Source organism: Struthio camelus, chromosome 14 (assembly GCF_040807025.1).
Source record: "Struthio camelus isolate bStrCam1 chromosome 14, bStrCam1.hap1, whole genome shotgun sequence".
Taxonomy (NCBI): domain Eukaryota; kingdom Metazoa; phylum Chordata; class Aves; order Struthioniformes; family Struthionidae; genus Struthio; species Struthio camelus.
In genome coordinates this window covers 14,945,295-14,961,887 of record NC_090955.1, presented here as the reverse complement: position 1 = coordinate 14,961,887, position 16,593 = coordinate 14,945,295, and the positions used below count along the sequence as shown (strand labels likewise).

The 16,593-nt window shown below is 47.3% G+C and overlaps 1 protein-coding gene across 3 annotated transcripts in view; it reads left to right on the top strand.

Annotated features, from left to right (window-relative positions):
• Positions 1-16,593, top strand: part of NCKIPSD (NCK interacting protein with SH3 domain) — a 61,375-nt gene that overhangs the window by 9,395 nt on the left and 35,387 nt on the right. The window contains exon 2 of one of the 3 annotated variants that reach the window (XM_068960325.1): positions 11,668-11,832. The exons of 1 other annotated variant lie outside the window; for it this stretch is intronic. In XM_068960325.1, coding sequence (XP_068816426.1) covers positions 11,767-11,832 — 66 coding nt within the window. In that variant the 5' untranslated portion in view covers positions 11,668-11,766. Of the gene's footprint in view, positions 1-11,667; positions 11,833-12,786; positions 13,093-16,593 lie in introns of those variants that run through there. One more of the 3 variants, XM_009688253.2, reaches the window with a different exon arrangement.

Below are 16,593 nucleotides of genomic sequence, written 5' to 3'. Positions count from 1 at the left end.
GCCTGTAATTGTGCAGCTTTTCGAATGATCCTGCTCTTGCCTTGGCTTCCAGGATTGCCAGCATCCCATCAGGTGAACTCCTGGTAGACAAAAAGCAAAAGAGGACAGATTCTGTATTGAAAACAATGGAAATCGAAAGTTTTGGGATTGTTGCCCTGTGTGAAGTACAGGGGGAAAGAAAGAAGAGTGGAGAACAAGGAGAAGGAATTTGTGTTGCTTCTCCCTGGAGAAAAATGTGCTAGTTAACGTTAGTGATGGTGAGAAAAGCTCTTAACAGAGAAGTGTGAAGCACTCTCCTTGCTGGAAAAGTGCGCTGTGGTCTCCATGTGAGATGAACCCTAAGAAAGGCTTTGACAAAAACACACTATATCATGGTCTCGGGCTGACCCAAGTACATTCTTTGCAAGGTCTGGGGCATATTTATGCCCATGGGGAAAGTCAAATCGCACCGTTTAAAATGGGTGCTTACATCTGTCAGTGACTGAAACATGGAAAATGGCTGAATCTGTCTGTTAAGGTCATTGTTATCAGAGCTCTGTTTCTGTTCCAGAAACAGCCTCTTCTTTCTCTTCCCTTGCTTGTATAACTCGTATGTGCATAAAAAACCAGAATTTTTAATACAATCTCAGCTTCACTCCCTGATGAAAGATTTAAACTTTGTCATTCCCAGCCAAGATTTTGTATTTAGCATAGAAGCTGTCAGTCTGGGTACTGGTAAAAAGATAAATTCATAAAGGGGAATTATAAGGAGAGAAGTACAAGTAGCGTTAACACACAGCTATAACATTAGATAGTCTGCAAGAAAACTAGACTTTGGAAATGCTGACGTCCTATGTGGTCAATGCCATAACCCAAAATTTACAAGCTGCAGGCTCTAATAGAGCTCTGTGTGCAAAGATTTTAAATTAAATGTATGTGTGTTGCGCTTGTTCCGGAGAGAAAAGCTTAAATTGAAGCTTTCTTCTTGGCCGTAGCAGAATCACAGAATGGTTTAGGTTGGAAGGGACCTCTGGAGATCATCTAGTCCAACCTCCCTGCTCAAGCAGGGTCCCCTAGAGCATATTGCCCAGGATCACATCCAGACGGGTTTTGAATATCTCCAGCGAAGGAGACTCCACCACCTCTCTGGGCAACCTGTTCCAATGCTCTGTCACCCTCACAGTGAAGAAGCTTTTTTCTCATTTTCGCAGTAACAGTTTGTTCAATTTATTTCGCTAAAGAGGTGCATTTGTATGCAGCCTTGCAAGAGCTGGGAGGACTGGAAGCGTTTACAGTTGGGCTGGGAGGTCAGCCCTGGTTCAGAGGCTCTAACAGATCTGTCTCAGATCAGTGGAGTTTTTCATGTCTGTCTCTTTCTAGCAGTCTGGTGCCGTGCCGAGGAGGATGGAGCAGGGCTGCCTGTGAAGTGTCCCACTGTGCGGTCTGCTGCATGCTCTGAACAGTGCTCAGCAACAAATAAACGTGGTGGAGGCTGCTGCAGTGCACTTGGGGAAAGAAACAGATCCAGCTGGCTGAGCTGATACCCTGTAATTCACACTCGCTGTTGCATCCTTTGCTGAGCCTGTGTGCACAGATTGTTTTGTCATCCCCCTTCGCGGTTAATGGGAACTAACTTCTGGAGGTGAAGGCGTAGCCATTTTCAAGTCTGGCCTCCTGAGTGGAGATTACAGAGCTATGTCACAAGACTTAGTAGAATTACTTAAGTTAAATGCTGGAGCCACTCCTGCGTGCTCTTATTAATAGGGTGGGAGAAGCAGTCTGGTCTCCATGCTGCAGCAGAGAGCAACGGAGCCAGGATGTACCCATACCCTCCGACCAGCCTGGCCACTCGCATCCTGCTGATGTAGACCCTCATGGAGCGGCGCTGTTGCGTTTGCTTGGGTTAGTCACTGGTGCTGTATTCACCCCTTCACTAGACCTTTGTACCTGAGGGCAGCTGCCCTGGGCTGAGGAAAGCCGTGCGAGTGAAGGGCAGGGAGGAGAGGCCACAGCCATGCTGCAGGTTGGTGGCTGAGCAGGAGGGAGGACTGCAGGCTCTCTGGTTTCCAGGCTGGGTGTTTCTCTTCCCCTAGACTGGCTCTCCTCGCTGAGTACCGCAGCAGCAGGCACGTTTCCGCATTCACATCTCTTATTTTTCCATTCAAAACAATTGTGACGAACACTCAGTTAACATTAACATCAAGAAAACGTCTTCCCTTCTTCAAATGAAGTAAAAAAGCCATTCAGTCCCCACTGGGGAAACAGCCTCCGCTGCTCCCTTCCTGAACAGGAAGCCTTGTCAACCCGTGAGTGGGGAATCATGTCATATTTGGCTAATTCCTCTCTCGCACCGTTTTTAGCAAACGGGGGCAACTGCCCTTCAGGGCCTCTGATGAAGCAGGCTGAGACTGAAGGTTGTGCTGAGGTTTAGACAGCTCCTGACTTGTTTCCCCTACTCCAAACACTTAGATGAAATCGCTCTGGGGCGGATACAGAAGTTGTTGGAAGATTGTACTGGGGAGAGGTGCCAGTGACTGGTACCAAGCGGGATTTTGTGAACATCTTTTCTGATTAATTAAAAAACTGGGGTGATAAGATGATAATTACTAACTTTTCAGATGCTACTTATAGGGACTGTAAGCACACTGAAGTCTAGTTCTGTACTCTTAAAATGGCTTTGAAGTGCAAAAAAAAAAATAGTCTGGAAAGGAGGGAAACCATTCAGGCAGGACCAGCTCTGGGCTCGGGTGGGAATAACCAGGTGCAGAGCTGCTCTGGCGACTGGCGGTGCAAGGGCTGCCCTCTGAGGGAGGCTCTGGAGGCTGGAGCGGATCTGGTGCCAAAATGAGTCAATGGCATCATGCAGCGCTGCAGGGAAGACAGTCATTAGACTGGACCCTAAAAGCAGGAATATGCGCTGTGGGGGGGGGTGTGACACCGTGGCTCTGCTCTGCTCAGCAATGGTAATGTGCTTAGGGTGTTTGCTTTTGGGTACTGAGACCAGCTGAAAGAGCCTGGGGAGACCGTGAGTATCTGATTGTTTCCTAGACCCTCCAGTCAAGGAAGGGCTGAAGGATCTGGGGTACGTGGCTTCATAAGGAAGGAGGACTGTGGGAAGACAAGCCTTCAGGCTGTATGAAAAGCTTCAGGAAAGAAGGGAACAAGCCCTCTCTGTATTCATCGCGGAAGGTCAAGAAGCAATAAGCTGAAATTGCAGTTAAGAGCTGTGAATTACTCGGACCTTCCCAGCAGGAAGGATGGCTGAGCACTGGCCTGGGTTGCCTTTCCTGGAAGCGAGGCTGGGGAGCTTAGCTGTCCCTCTCCCTCCTGGAGAGCAGGTCTGTCTAGTTCTGACTTTCCCTGCTTGAAACAGTTTCAAGAAGCTGGTCTGCCGAGAAGAGCTCAAATCTTGCTTTCTTGACAAATTTGAGTTTTGAGCTGTAAAATACTTGGTGTATTTAGAAGAAAAATCATCATTTAGAGCAACAATGGTCCGCTGAGCTCCACGATGGCCATCGTTTCCTCTGGTTGCGGGGCTGTGGTGGGAACTGTAGTGACTGGGAGCAGTCCTGTCCCGCTTGGCAGGAGCGTTACATCCTTTCCGCGCCTGCATGGCTTGTGAATAACTAAGTTTTGACCTTTATGGGAGGGGCTTGTCAGGCGAAAGTTGTCTTGATTTTTTTTTTCCCCTTCCACATGACAAAACCTTTGATTTAAAAGAATAAAGTATTTTGAGGCTTCTTGTAGGGGAAGTGGAACTGAGGACGTGATTCATCAGCCACCGCATCTGCTTCTCTGGGCTCCCCTGCCTCCCCCATCGCTTTCTTGCTGTGAGGATGTCGAGCGCTGTGCTGAGCGCAGCTCCCTCAACGCTGCCAGGGAAATAACGGTTGTCCCAAACTCGGACTTCCTAGTTGCAGCAAGAGAGGAGAGTTAGCTTCGTTTTAACTTGCCTGTGTTCATGCCCTACCATGCAGTTACCCTGTTGGGGTTGTTTGCTTTGCTTGCTAATACGTATCCTCTCGTGGAGGAAGGCTTAAACAGGAAGGGGAAGTAAACTTTTGGTGGCGTAGGCTTTTCGGAATGAGATGGAAAGTTCATGGATTTGTTTTTCCTGGTTATTTGTTTGCCTGTGTCAGTTCTCTATAAATACAGAGCTGCCCATCCCTTCCCTTTGGAGGTCGCTTAGTGCTTGGTTAGGGAGCTGCTGAGGCTGTGTCCTTGCTGCTGCGGTCTGGTGCTGCTCCGGAGGCTTTGCTGTGCAGCTGCAGCTATCGGGCTGGTCCTTTGGTCCTTGCTCCCGCGTTGCCTTTTGTTCCAGCACAGCGTGGTTTTGAATATACGTGATCTGTGCTGTCATAATCCTGGGGTCCCATTTACAGTGCTCCATCAACATTTCCTGCTCATGCTGCTGAGGGTGAGGTTGTGTGTGTGAAAGCACTATGCAAGACACTGAGATATACATATTTTTTATATATATATATCCATATATATATAGTATATTTTTAAATATATATATATATTTTTTGGTCTGCTTACAACCTGGAAATGCTAGCATAGAGTGGTATTTGGTTTATCCAGCTTCTTCAATGGTTTAATTAAAAAACAAAAAAATTAAGTTGTCGGCCTAAGTACACTAGATAATTCCAGGCTGTGGGTTGCTTCTTGCTAAATCACTGGTTCCAGGCTCAGATTAGATCTCTTCTAAATAATAGCTATTAATTATTTTTGTTTTTCTAGTACTAGTAGGAGTAGTGTATTGTATTGCAGAAACCTGAGGGCAGGCCCCAGCTCCAAACCTTCAGTTATATCCCTTAAAAGCAAAAGGGATGCGGGAGAAGATGCGTCAGGACCTGCAAAAACAGGATGGGTGGCTACAAGAAGGAGGGGCTCTGCTTGGGTGCTGGTGGGACGTGCAAGGCCTCCTCTGCTTGCCCGTGGGGTATGTGGGCACGGCAGTTTTGTACAACACCACGGTGCAGCAGGCTCTGCGTGCGCAAACCCTGTGCCTGCCCCGAGGTTGCAGTTCCTGGATGCTGCCGGCTCCTCTCCCCTCTTCCCCAGGACTTTACCTGTTACTTATCCTCCAAGGAAGCAGTGCTGTAAAGGCAACCTTTACTGCTCTTCAGGTGGAGATTTCCCTACCCAGTAATGGATGGATTTTCAAATCACCCCTAGAGCTCTAAAATGCAGAGAGGCCTGTCCCTGCCTAATTTTTTGTTGTTCGACCTCTCTCTGAAGCTGCTTTGAGCCCCAGCATTGGAGTCACTTGGCTCAGTCTGTCCCTTTCTGCAGGGGTCATGGTGAGCTCTGCAATGTTTTAGTGTGAGGAAGGTCTTTGCCTGTCCCACCAGAGACAACGTGGAGGCTGAGCCGCGCCAATGAATTGCATCATCTTTCCCTGGAGGTAGGAGGGACGCCTGGGCGCACCGAGCAGGCAATTTTCATGTGCTCACAAATGGAAGGTTGCAGGAAGGAATTGGAAGGAAATTGTTGCAGGCAGATTGCCGAGGTCGGGGGCTCTCTATCAGTACAGTTCAGTGCAATGCCCGTACGCTCTGACGGTTGTACCAAGAATCACGGCAGCTCCCTTAAAAACCAGATGGCTGCCTAAAGAGATCAAATTGAAGCTTCCCACCAAGCAGACAAATGCAAACCTCCGTGGCCTCTCATTCTGATACAGTGCAAAATCTATTTTGAGTAAACTTGACGAATTTTGTGCTTTTCTAGCCTGCTTGAAGATATTTTTTTTTTTCTTCCTTTCCTGAGGAAAGAATATGTGTTTTTGGGGGGGGTGGTGGAGGGGGTGGAGAGTAATGTGGTTTGAACATCTGAGATCAAGTGTGCTATGCCCAGTTCATAAATCACAGCTGAGGAACATGCCAGAATGAGAGCCTGCAGTCCACTTTTTTCAGTGCTTCAGCTTTCCTGTCCCTGAAGAATATGTGGGAAGAAGTTAGCAGTGGTTGGGGTTGCCAGGTGTCTCTGTATTAAGTGCTGACTGGCAATATGCGATGAGTGCTCAATTATCAGAGAAACCCATGTTTTCCAGCATATTAAAAGAGAAATTGTATTAAAACCCTTTACCCTAAATAAGAATGATGAGCATAAAGGTTCTTTAACTGCTTAATGCATAAGCTTAGGGATTTCCCTGAGCTTTGCTGAATTAAATGTTTGTAGCTGAAGGCTCTTTTTCCGTTTGACATTAAGAAAACGGAGTTCCTTGAAGCTCTGAGTTCTAAGTAATGAAGTTTTTGCCTGCCCCAGAATCATCTTTATTCACTTAAAATGAAAAATGCATGCCTTTTAATTTGTTTTTGGATTGATTTCAGGCATATGTCTTCCATTAGCTTGATGACGTGAGATAGCAGCAGCATTGAAATCATTGTGCAGTTATTATCAAAAGGCCTGTACTGTACACTTTTTTACATTAGGGATGGAAAGAAGTCCCTCCAGCATCCAATTTTAGGAAGCATAATCTCCTAAGGCTTTCTTAGAAGCATTCCCCTAGTGATCTGGGCTGGTATTTGAGACTGTTAAATGCATGAACCACATTTGAACTGGCTGCATTTTTGAAGCTCTCGTTTAGAAGTCTAACATCTCCAGAAGACATTGAGCACTGGTCACTTTTAATAGCTTTTAAACACTAATAATATAGTATTAATGGCTGAGCAGAAAATTCTCCCAACAAACCACTGTTGACAGTGTTTGGTCTCGTGTGGCTCTTCAGATGTGGAGTAATGCCCAAAGCTCTGACAGCCCGGCTGTGGGGAGCTAATAAGGGTGGAGAGCAGCCTGCCTGTGCCTGGAGGGGTTTACGGAGACGGGGGAGGAGGAAAAAAAAATTGGTATTTAAAAAAAAAAAAAAAAAGGAGAGACCGACAGCAAGCATGTGGGTTCTCCAAACCACCCAACATGCTGGTTATGATAGCTTCTTGCTTGCCATCAGGCAACTTCACCCCCCCCCCACTTCTCTGCCTTGATGCCCCGTGGCCCCTGCTCCTCTGGTCTCCCCACAGAGAGGCCACCAGCGAGGTCCAGGTGGAGGTGAGTTTGGTCCTGGCCCCTGCTGTCCTGCAGGATTTGGTCCCACTGAGGAGGGGCTGAAAAGGTTTCCTGAAACATGTTAATTTGCTCGTACTTAAGCCGTCAAGTGAAGTGAATGCTGACAAGGGAATGTGGCACATGAAAAAATGGATATGAGAAATCAATGCTGTAGTAAGGCAAATGAGCTGGGGTTGAAGGTCTTGCACGTGAGAGGTGAAGAGTCCAGCAAATGCAGTTTTTGTTCATACCTTGGGAAGCGAGGAAAACAGGATTATGGATCATCTGCTGCCTTTAGCACACTGTCTTAAGAGGACATTGCTTTCCTGTTCCAATTTAATGTTCGCTGGAGAGTCCACCCATGTCATCCTAGGCTGCAGAAGGAGATGGGATTATAACTTGCAGCTAGAGTAGGCTATTTTCTTTCCCGCAGATAGTGTAGGACACTAACGAATTGCTTTTCTTCTACGGCCCCCCCCCACGCTTCCCTACAGGTGGAATGTCAGCAAATCCAGTTGAAACCTCTAATCTTGCTTAAGGAAAAAAAAACACTAAGCAAACACCTGGATTTGTTCTCGAACTGAATTTGGAGACAGCAGCAGGTTAGCCTCCTTCCGCTGATAAACATAGCTGAACTTGCAATACTCAAGAGACTTTAATAGGTCAATGGAAACTGTGACCATATTTTGCAGCACAGAAGACTCGTGCATTGTTTGCTCCCACCATCTGCTGATCAAAAACCAGCTCACGAGGCTGCAGGGTCTTTAGTTCGCAATGTCCTGGTCTTTTTTGGCTTATGCGCTGTCTTCATGACCATGCGTGTAGCAGTTCTCTTCTGATCATAAGAAGCTGCTACAGATCTCAGTGGTATCTTCATTTCTTTGGGGGAAGAGTAAGCATTGGGGTTACTGTTTCCCCATGACAGCTCAATGGTGTTGGCTCCCTGAAATTTGGTTGGTGTCTCGGAGCAGATTGCTTCAGCAGAAGCATCCATTTTACCAGGAATAAATGTGCTTGCAGCAGCAGCTCTTAGGTAATAAGCATGGTGGGTGTTTAGTCTATGGCCAATTAGTGTGACCCACCTCTTGACAGTGCTGCCCATGTGGGATATTTCAGCCCCTCTGATGCCTTCTCCCTTGCTGCCCTGCACCTGCATCCTCAACGGTCTTTAAATGGTGTTGCTATAATTACCTAGCACGTCTAACTTCATGTAGTTTTTCTGTATGGCACTAATAAGCCAGCAGTGTGAACAGCCTCCCCTGTTTGGTTGCGCATGTCAAAACATACGGTTGATGAAATCTGTGGTAAAGGAGCAAGGGAGATGCTTGTTTTCTTCCAGAATGAGTTGTTCTTTCTTGTGTTACTTTTCCCATGGCCCACCTGAAAGCAAACGAGCTTTTGAATAGTCTCTTGTACTAGGAGCCAGGTTGTCATAGTGTGGTAGGCCGTGCTAGAAGGTTCTCAGTCTGCTCGCTGTCTGCAGAGGCTTTATGGTTTGCTTTTGCCACTAGGATTGCCTAGAGTAAAGTGTTATTTGTTTGCAAGGTTGTGGAGTAGGGTGTGCCTCCTACGAGACTGGTGGCTCTTGTTTAAGTCCCTCGGGGAGTATTTTGTACCCTAACAAGCATGAAGGTTGCGTCAGGAAGCGGGAGGGAAGGTACTGGGGCTGTATATGGTTTTAACTGCAGTTTTACTTGGATGAAAGACTTTCCTGTTTTAGGAGGTATTTGTGAACCTTCGGAAATGACATTTCCGTAGCGGTGGTGGGCTGCTTCGTGCAGCCTGAACGGTGTTTGGGGTGGGAACGGCGCTGGATATGCTAGGGTTTCTTGGTTTCCTAGTACTGAAATTTCAAATAGGTATGCCTGTGACTTGGGGAGGCTGTGGAGAGAAAAGAAATTGCTGGTGAGATTTGTTATGTGGGAGCATTATGTATAAAGGGGAGGGGGTTTGGGGCACCTGCTTTGGAAAAGCTTTGTAAGTGTGCTTGCTCTCTTGGGTCTTTGGTGTGAAATATCAGTGGGAGAAATCCTCAAGGATCTCAGTCCACCTGTGGTGCTCAGGAGCTGTTTGAAAGGGAAGATGGTAAAGGATATAAATACTCTTAAGTAATAAACCCCAACCTGCAATGAGGTTTTACTCTTTGGAAAGGTGGAGCCATTCTCTTCAAGCGTGAGGACAACGTCCCTTTGCTTGCTGTTGCTCAGCAGTTGCTTGGAGCACTTCCACTCCTCATAACAATTGCTTCCCCCTCCCCCATATGTTGGTTATGGATTTGTTTCATTCTGGAGTAAGTGACAGGCATGATTTCAACACGTTACCGTGATAAACGGTGCTTCCGATAGGATGTCCCAAGTAACCTGGAGAAGAGAAATCTCATTACAGAGGGAAGTACTAGGTTTTCTGTATGAGTTGATGTGATGTCGGATTCCACCCGACTAGCTTTCTTTTGATTTGGGGAGCTGAGGGGGAGAACTGCATCACTTTAGGGCAGGAGAGATGGCTTTTACTCTGCCTGCGGAGTCTAGGACACTGGAAAATTGTTTTCTAGCCTGACTGTTAACTGATCTTGCGGCAAGCAAGCTGTCTTTGATCCTTCCGACTGGAATAGTCTTTGTTTAGAGAGGCCTCGGAAAGTCGTCCCTAAAGTTTGCTCATGCTAATGCAAGGCAGGTTTCCTCTCTGCGCTGACAGCTTTGCAGGAAGGATCTCCTGCAAAGCTCGGGCTGCTGTCAGGCCCTGGAGTGCTGTTCCGGTTGCTGCCGAAAAGGTCCTGGGGATCTGTGTCTGGTTTACAGTTTTGTGCAATTTATATCTGGCCAGGAATAAAATTAGCTGCTGGCATTCCTGTGTTTGTGCCATGAGCGTGGAAGTTCTTTTCCCTCATTAGTGGCTTTAGTAAAGTACGTATGGCTGTTTCTGCTGCGGATACCTGAGAGCTGTTTTCTGTGTGACAGACTTAAATTGTTCGTGCCTAACTCCATAGATGCCACGTTCTCTCACATCCTGAGCTGTCTACCTCCTTTTTTTTTCATTTTCTTCCACGAATGGCCAGCACTGCTGGCAGTAGCTGTCTTGTAAGCCTGTGCCTGCCTTCCAGGTCGTCTTTCTGATGCTCACTGTTGAGCTGACGGTGACTTGGGGCTGAGACAGCAATTTGGCTTTCTTTTTCGGTCTTCTCCTTCCTGTTAAGTCAGTAAGAGAAGCTTTAGATTTTGTCCGTATCTTCAGGTTTTGGCAGTGCACTAATTGTGCCCAAAGAGCATCATCGCTGCAGTTTGCCTTCCCCCTCTGTCCCATGCTGAGAGGTAGGCTGTGGGAGAGGGAGGATTTTGAAAAAGAAACTGATAAATCACACATGACCTTGCAAGATGAATCACAAGTTATTACATCTTTCTCAAATGCAGAGCTGACTGTTGTTAAATCCGTGTTAATCTGTAGTGTGCAGTAGGAAAGTCCCTTTCAGTTAACACATACGTACTCTTCTCGAATCTGTCTTTACGTATCAATAGATTGCCAGTTTATTTGCAATTTTACTTGCTCTTTCCCTCTGAAGACTTTACTAACTCAATTCTAATGTGCTAAAATGCACTTAATGTGCTCAGGTGTACAGGTGGGGAGAGCAGTTCTCTTGAAGATTGCAGAATTTTGAATTTCTCAGCCCTGCCTCTCATATTACTGTCACCTTTCCAGCATTTTGCTGCAGTCTCTTCTATACAAATAGATTAGGGGAGAAAACTAAACCTTCCTTGAATGCTAAAAGAGAAGGCAAGAACTTGCATGGTCTCACAGGCTTATTTCTTCTTTTGGGCTCCGTCTTTGATCCTTGTGTTCCCAATACTTAGCAAACAACATTGACTGCGCAGAGTCTGTTTCTGCAGTTGAGTTTTCAGTCCACATCCATAAATTTGCAGATTCAATTGAAACCAAAATGGCCTGAGACTATCATTTTATAATCTGCCCAGAGAGTTTCCAGTGCTCTGGGCAATTAGAAATTAGTTACACTTTTGATCATCCTTAATGTACACTTTTTAAATACACTTTTGAGAACAATATGAGTAGTTTTAGGAGCTGTACTAAATCTTGCTCAGAAGGGAGGAAGACTAGGAATGGCTATGCAAAGACTTGCAAAGCTGTTTCTTTCTTTTTTTTTTTTTTAATTGTTAATGCTAATAGGTCAAAAGTTCTAAAATAACTAGACTCCAGCCTCTTTCTTTCCTCCTTTATATATCCTGGTTCATAATCCTGAGCCTTCATCAGTGTAGAGACTATCTTTAGTTTTCTTTTTCAGTGTAGACAGTAGCTCTAAGACATATGTATATATAGAATTTGTTTATTTATATATTTAAGTAGAAACATATGTTCCCTTTGCACAGATGCAGTGGTTGTTCCTTAATCATGTCTCATATTGACTTGTCTTGACAATTGTGTGCCAAACGGAGGTTAAGCAGGCAAACCCTAAAGATAGGGAGAGCTCTGTTGTCTGGCAGTTATTCACCTGGGACAAATTGATGCAGGGAGAAGTTTCCTGGAGCATTGAGAACAGTAAAAATTAAGGAGTCAGGGAATGGCAAGATATGTAAGTATATGTTGACTGTTTTATTTCAAAAACCTTTGTTTGTCCCTATGCTTTTATTCTCTCAGCACATTTTGCCCTAAGAGCCGTGTTCTGGTTACTGGAGGGCACAGAACTGCACAGTGAAGAAATCAGTGGCTGATTTTGATCAGCTGCAGTGGATCATCATGGCCGGTAAACAGGGTCTGAGCATGATTGGAGAGACTCTGGATGAAGCGTTTCTGCCTTTGGAGGTAGAAGCATACAGTGGTGGGTTGCATGCATTTCGATGTCTCTTGGTCGCTCTCTGCCACCTTCTCTTTGCTCCCGAGCGAGAAGTCAGCCTCTGACTGCAGACTGACTAGCTGAAGTTTGATTGCTGTGCATCCCTCTGCTGCCTTTAGGATATTGTCTAGTCCAAATGCCACTCTTGCCTGTACTGTCCCTGACCGGATACTCTGGCTTTTGCTTTAGCATGATTTGTACAATTTAAGCCTTTTTCTCCGACTATTCTTTCTCTTCATTTTTCATTCATGGCCACTGTATGCTTGAGTGGGTATGTCAGCATACAGGAGGAAAACACTGATCTGTTAGAAACTCGCTATAGCGTATCAGCAGGAATTCAAGATCTGTTTCTGGGCTACCTCTTTGTCAGAAGAGCTCAGCCATGTCTTTGTTTGCTGGCTAGCTAGTAAGAGGTGCTGCAGGTTTGTCTGGAGCATCTGCTCAGTAAGCACGTGTTGTTTAGTAGTATTTTTGTCCTGGATTTTTAAGTGCTGCAGGGCACAGTATCTTCATATTGGCAAGGATACATTAACGTGCATCTCTTAACCAACAGCGAGGAGGCTAAAAATCCCTGATTGGGACTGCCAAAAGGGCAAGAGAGAGGAACTGCATTTCCAAAAGCAAAACAGAAAAAATAGAACCCAGCTTGTTTGTTTGCGCTCTGTGGTTCAGGAAGGGGAGCTGGCTCTGTTGGCCCACAGTGGCAGGGCCCTGGCAGAACCAAGGCTGGCTGGTTTTTGTAGATTGTTGCAGCAATCGTGTAAATCTGGAAGGAACGCAGTGCCCTCACAATCTGGCCATGACTGGGGACACGCTGCATGTGACCTAAGAGGTGGTGCTCATCTCTGAGCTGAGTAACAAAGAACCAGTTTGTGCCTGTGTACGCCGGCAGGATAAATACCCTGATTTCAGCAGTGGTCCATGTCGGCACAGCTGCATGAATACTGAACTGTCAGTGGAGACAAAACTTTGTCTGTCTTTTGTTGTCATGTTGTGAGAGCCTGAGCAATGACATGACAGTGAAAATCAACAGCCCTACTTCTGCACTACTGTTACTGCAAAAGCAGCTGCTGAAATGAGGGCGGTGATTCCTGCACGTGCAGAAGAGCAAGTGCCTTTGATCACTAAAAACTGGGGAGATGAGGAAGAAACGGCATGTTTTCTTGGATCAGCCCCCTGCAGAGGCAAAGAAAGGCCTGCCGTATGTTAATGGGCCTACTTCCGTAAAGGTAGGAGTCTCGCACACATGGGGTGGTCCAGCCTGTCTTTGCTGTGCTGGTGCAGCTGTCAACCTGTTTGTCTAGAAAATGCTTTTCTAAAAGGTATGATTATTCTAGACTGTTGAGCAAGTTCTTCTGTGTGACTGCATTTAAGCAACGCAGGCACCGAGTAGGGTGCCAAGTAGGGTGATATGTGTGGAAGAACGCAAAACGAAGAGAGAGGGGGATGATATTTAAGGTAGCTCTGGGAAAGCAGGAGAGAAGATTGTGCTAGCAGTATAGTCAGGAGACTGGCAGTCTTAGGTTTTTTAAAAAAAAAAAAAAAAGCTCAGTTCTCTTCTCAGCTCATCCCTCTCTAGTGGGGAAGGTGGAGATGTGCAGTGCACTCAGTGCGTGTGCTCTCTTTGGACAGACATCTCCTAGGGCAGCGTCCTCCAACCTGGTGAGACAAGAGCCACGGGAATTGCAGGGGTAAACGCACCCTCGTCTGTGCGTGCGTGCCTGCACCCTCAGCCTGGTTGTACCTTGGGTTGGCCATGCTCAAGTACCTGCGAGACGGCCTAGAAGAACGCTTTGGAAAGCTTGTCTTTGGTGTTGGGAAAGGCATGCTCCCCGCTCGGCCTCAGGAGAGGCGAGACATGCAGAGCTGAGATCGGTCTCTACCCCTGGTCACGTGGGAAGTCCCCTTCTGCAGAGGGGGGCAGGAGGAAATTGGCAGGTGGCTCTGGGGAAAACCTTTGTTTGCTCATGTTATTAGCAAGGAGAGAGGAAATAATGATTTATTGATGCTTCTGTAATTCTCCTCCACTGGGCTATAAAGGAGGAAATTCAGTTTTCTCTCTAATATTCAGAGGTCTAATTGAGATGTAACCTGCTCCTGAAGTGAAACTCACCTGCAGAAAATAGTCTTTGGGTGCAGAAGATGCCCCTTCTCTCTAATACAGCTTGGGGCATGTGCAACACGTCCCGTTAGCCAGTCTAGCCAGTGGTTATCAAGGTTTACAGCTGTGCTCTTGTCTCATGGTGTCCTGACTGGTCTTAACAGACTGTTTATAGAGGACAGGATTTCTCTGCTGCAGCATTTTATTTGATTAGATTGGAAATATATCATGAAGGGAGTAATGGCCACTCTTTTTTGGAATGCGTTGCCGTATAAGTGCCTCTTCTGGTGGATCAATACATCACCAAAATATCCCTCCATTTCCACTTGTGTTGAGCAGAGCATGCCCTATTGATTTCTCTTGGCTCACAGCCTAATAGTTGTGCTACCGTACACAGAGAAGACCCCTGCCATGCAGACGCTGACTCCTACGAGGAGCTTTGCAGAGCAGCGTTAACTGGGGCTCTGCTTTGCCCTCTGCATCCTGGCGCCTGCGTTCGTCTCATATGGGTGTGTGAGGTTGGTGGCTTCATTGCAGTATCTCTACTACCGTTCAGCTGCCTTCTTTTTAGCAGACACTGGCGTTGCTGTGCTACATGCAGTAACTTTGGCAAACCATGTAGTTAATAGCTGGTGTATTCGGGGTGCAGTGGCTGCTCAGGGCTCTGCCAGCCCCCACCCATGCAGTTACCAGTATAGCTGCAATAAATCCAGCTCAATTCCTGGGCTTTTCTTCATGCTTCTCCTCTGACAGCTTTCCACCCAGGGATACCCTTTTTATGTGCTCCCCTGTTTGTATTTCAACCTTAGCTTAGTCTGTGATGAGCTGGGTTTCATCTTTGTATATCCTCAAGCGTGGGAGGAGGCAGGGAGCGAGTCTGCAGCAAAGGACCCTGAGGGGGCAACATCTGAGCATGAATCTCTTCTGCAGGAGCTCAAAGGCTCTGCTCGGTTACCTTGGTGCCGGTCTGTGACCTCTCTGTTTTGTAGGCAGTGGGGGACAATGGAGCCAGGCGCTGCCAGCATTGAGCACGGCATACGTGAGAGTGTGGGTGTGCGCGCCTGGCCTCGCGGCTCGGGGCCTCTGCCTTGGTGCGTCCGAGCCGAGAGCATCCTTGGGAGCGGGTGCTGGATGCCGGCAGGCAAGCCTCTGCCCGAGCTGCTGAGTGCGAGGTAGCGGCTCTTCCGAAACTGCGGAAGAAACAGTGAGATAACAGAAGCAGATTGGATCTTTAGGCCTGTGCACTTCTCTGAATACCTGCGAGTTGGTCATCCCTTGGATCCTAGGGAAAAAAAAAACTGTAGATGAGCCATTGGCTGACCTGACTTTCACCCTCGTGAGTCCATGTTCCTTTAACTGCAACGTGGGGCTGTGGTTTTTGTCCGTTCCCTTCTCACAAAGCGAGCCTTGCCAGTGCCTTTTTGATTAACGTCAAGGAATGTGTGGCTGACTCGTTCCTGTCTAGTCAAATGATTTATTCAGGATATCAGTTCTCATTCGCTATGTTTATTTATGTAGTGCAAGGGAGCCCCAAGGCTGTGTGTCCTACAAACCCTGAATACAAGGTGGCCCCCTGTGCTGGAGATCCTGCCAGCTGAACAGATCAGACGAGCAAGGGAGAAGGATACGATACATGAGTAGCGCGAACGACGTCATAAAGCGCAAGTGGCAAGTTAATGCTTTAGCTTAATGCTGCTTTTTCTGTTCAAGTCCTTTTGACAAGGCCATGTTAATAATACAGGATTGGATAGAAAAAACGAAGGAGCAGCACAGCAGCAAAAAGCCGGTTGTCACAGGGCTGTTAACGTCAGTGTAAAAATGGTGTATTTTACCAGGTAAGAAGCACTGTCTCTCTCCCAAATAGCATCACGCAAAGTGAAGAGCAGCTTCAGCGTGTGGCTTTCTGGTACGTTGGGGACAACTGTGAGGGACTGTGGAAGAGGGCAGGAAAGCAAAGCTGCCTGGTGCTCTGTACTGTGATCTTCTCTGGGAAGATCAGAGTGAAAAAGGTTGCAAACCATGTGGGTAAAAGCCTTGCAGATTGGGGAGGGTGAGAGAAAGCAGCCTAGAGGGGTGCATCTGGTGCAAAGGGATATTTTTGGTGGGGGCAGTGGTGGCTGTGGAGGGAAGACGCGTTCGCAGAACCGCAGCGATTGTGTTAGTGCGGTTACGCAAGTCGCTGCCTCGGCTGATCCTGTGCAGGTGGTCAGTGAAGGGTGTGAAATAAAGCGTTCCCTTAACCCGTCAGGAGGGCGGTGTGAGGCAGCGTACGTCAGGCGAGGGGGCTGAGAGCGCGCTTGCCGTCGGCTCGTGGCAACCGACCGAATGGAGCTGTGGCGGCACGCTCGGGTGGATGTCCCCAAATCCCTTGGGCTGGAGGCGCCAGGCTAGCGGGTGTCTGGAGGCTGCAGCAGGAGCTGTGTTGAATTTTTGGGTGGGAGCTTACGTGGGAGCAGCGTGGGGTGGCAGTGAGGGCTGGGCGGAGGGCAGCGGACTCCAGCGCGCGAAACAGCCTGGGAGCTCCCTTGAGGAGGGAGCTGTTGGGAGGTTTCTGCACCGTTGCACTTGCTGTTCCCCTTTCCCAGAGGAAATGTGCAGCTTGCCTTAATTTTCTCTTATCGTCTCGGAA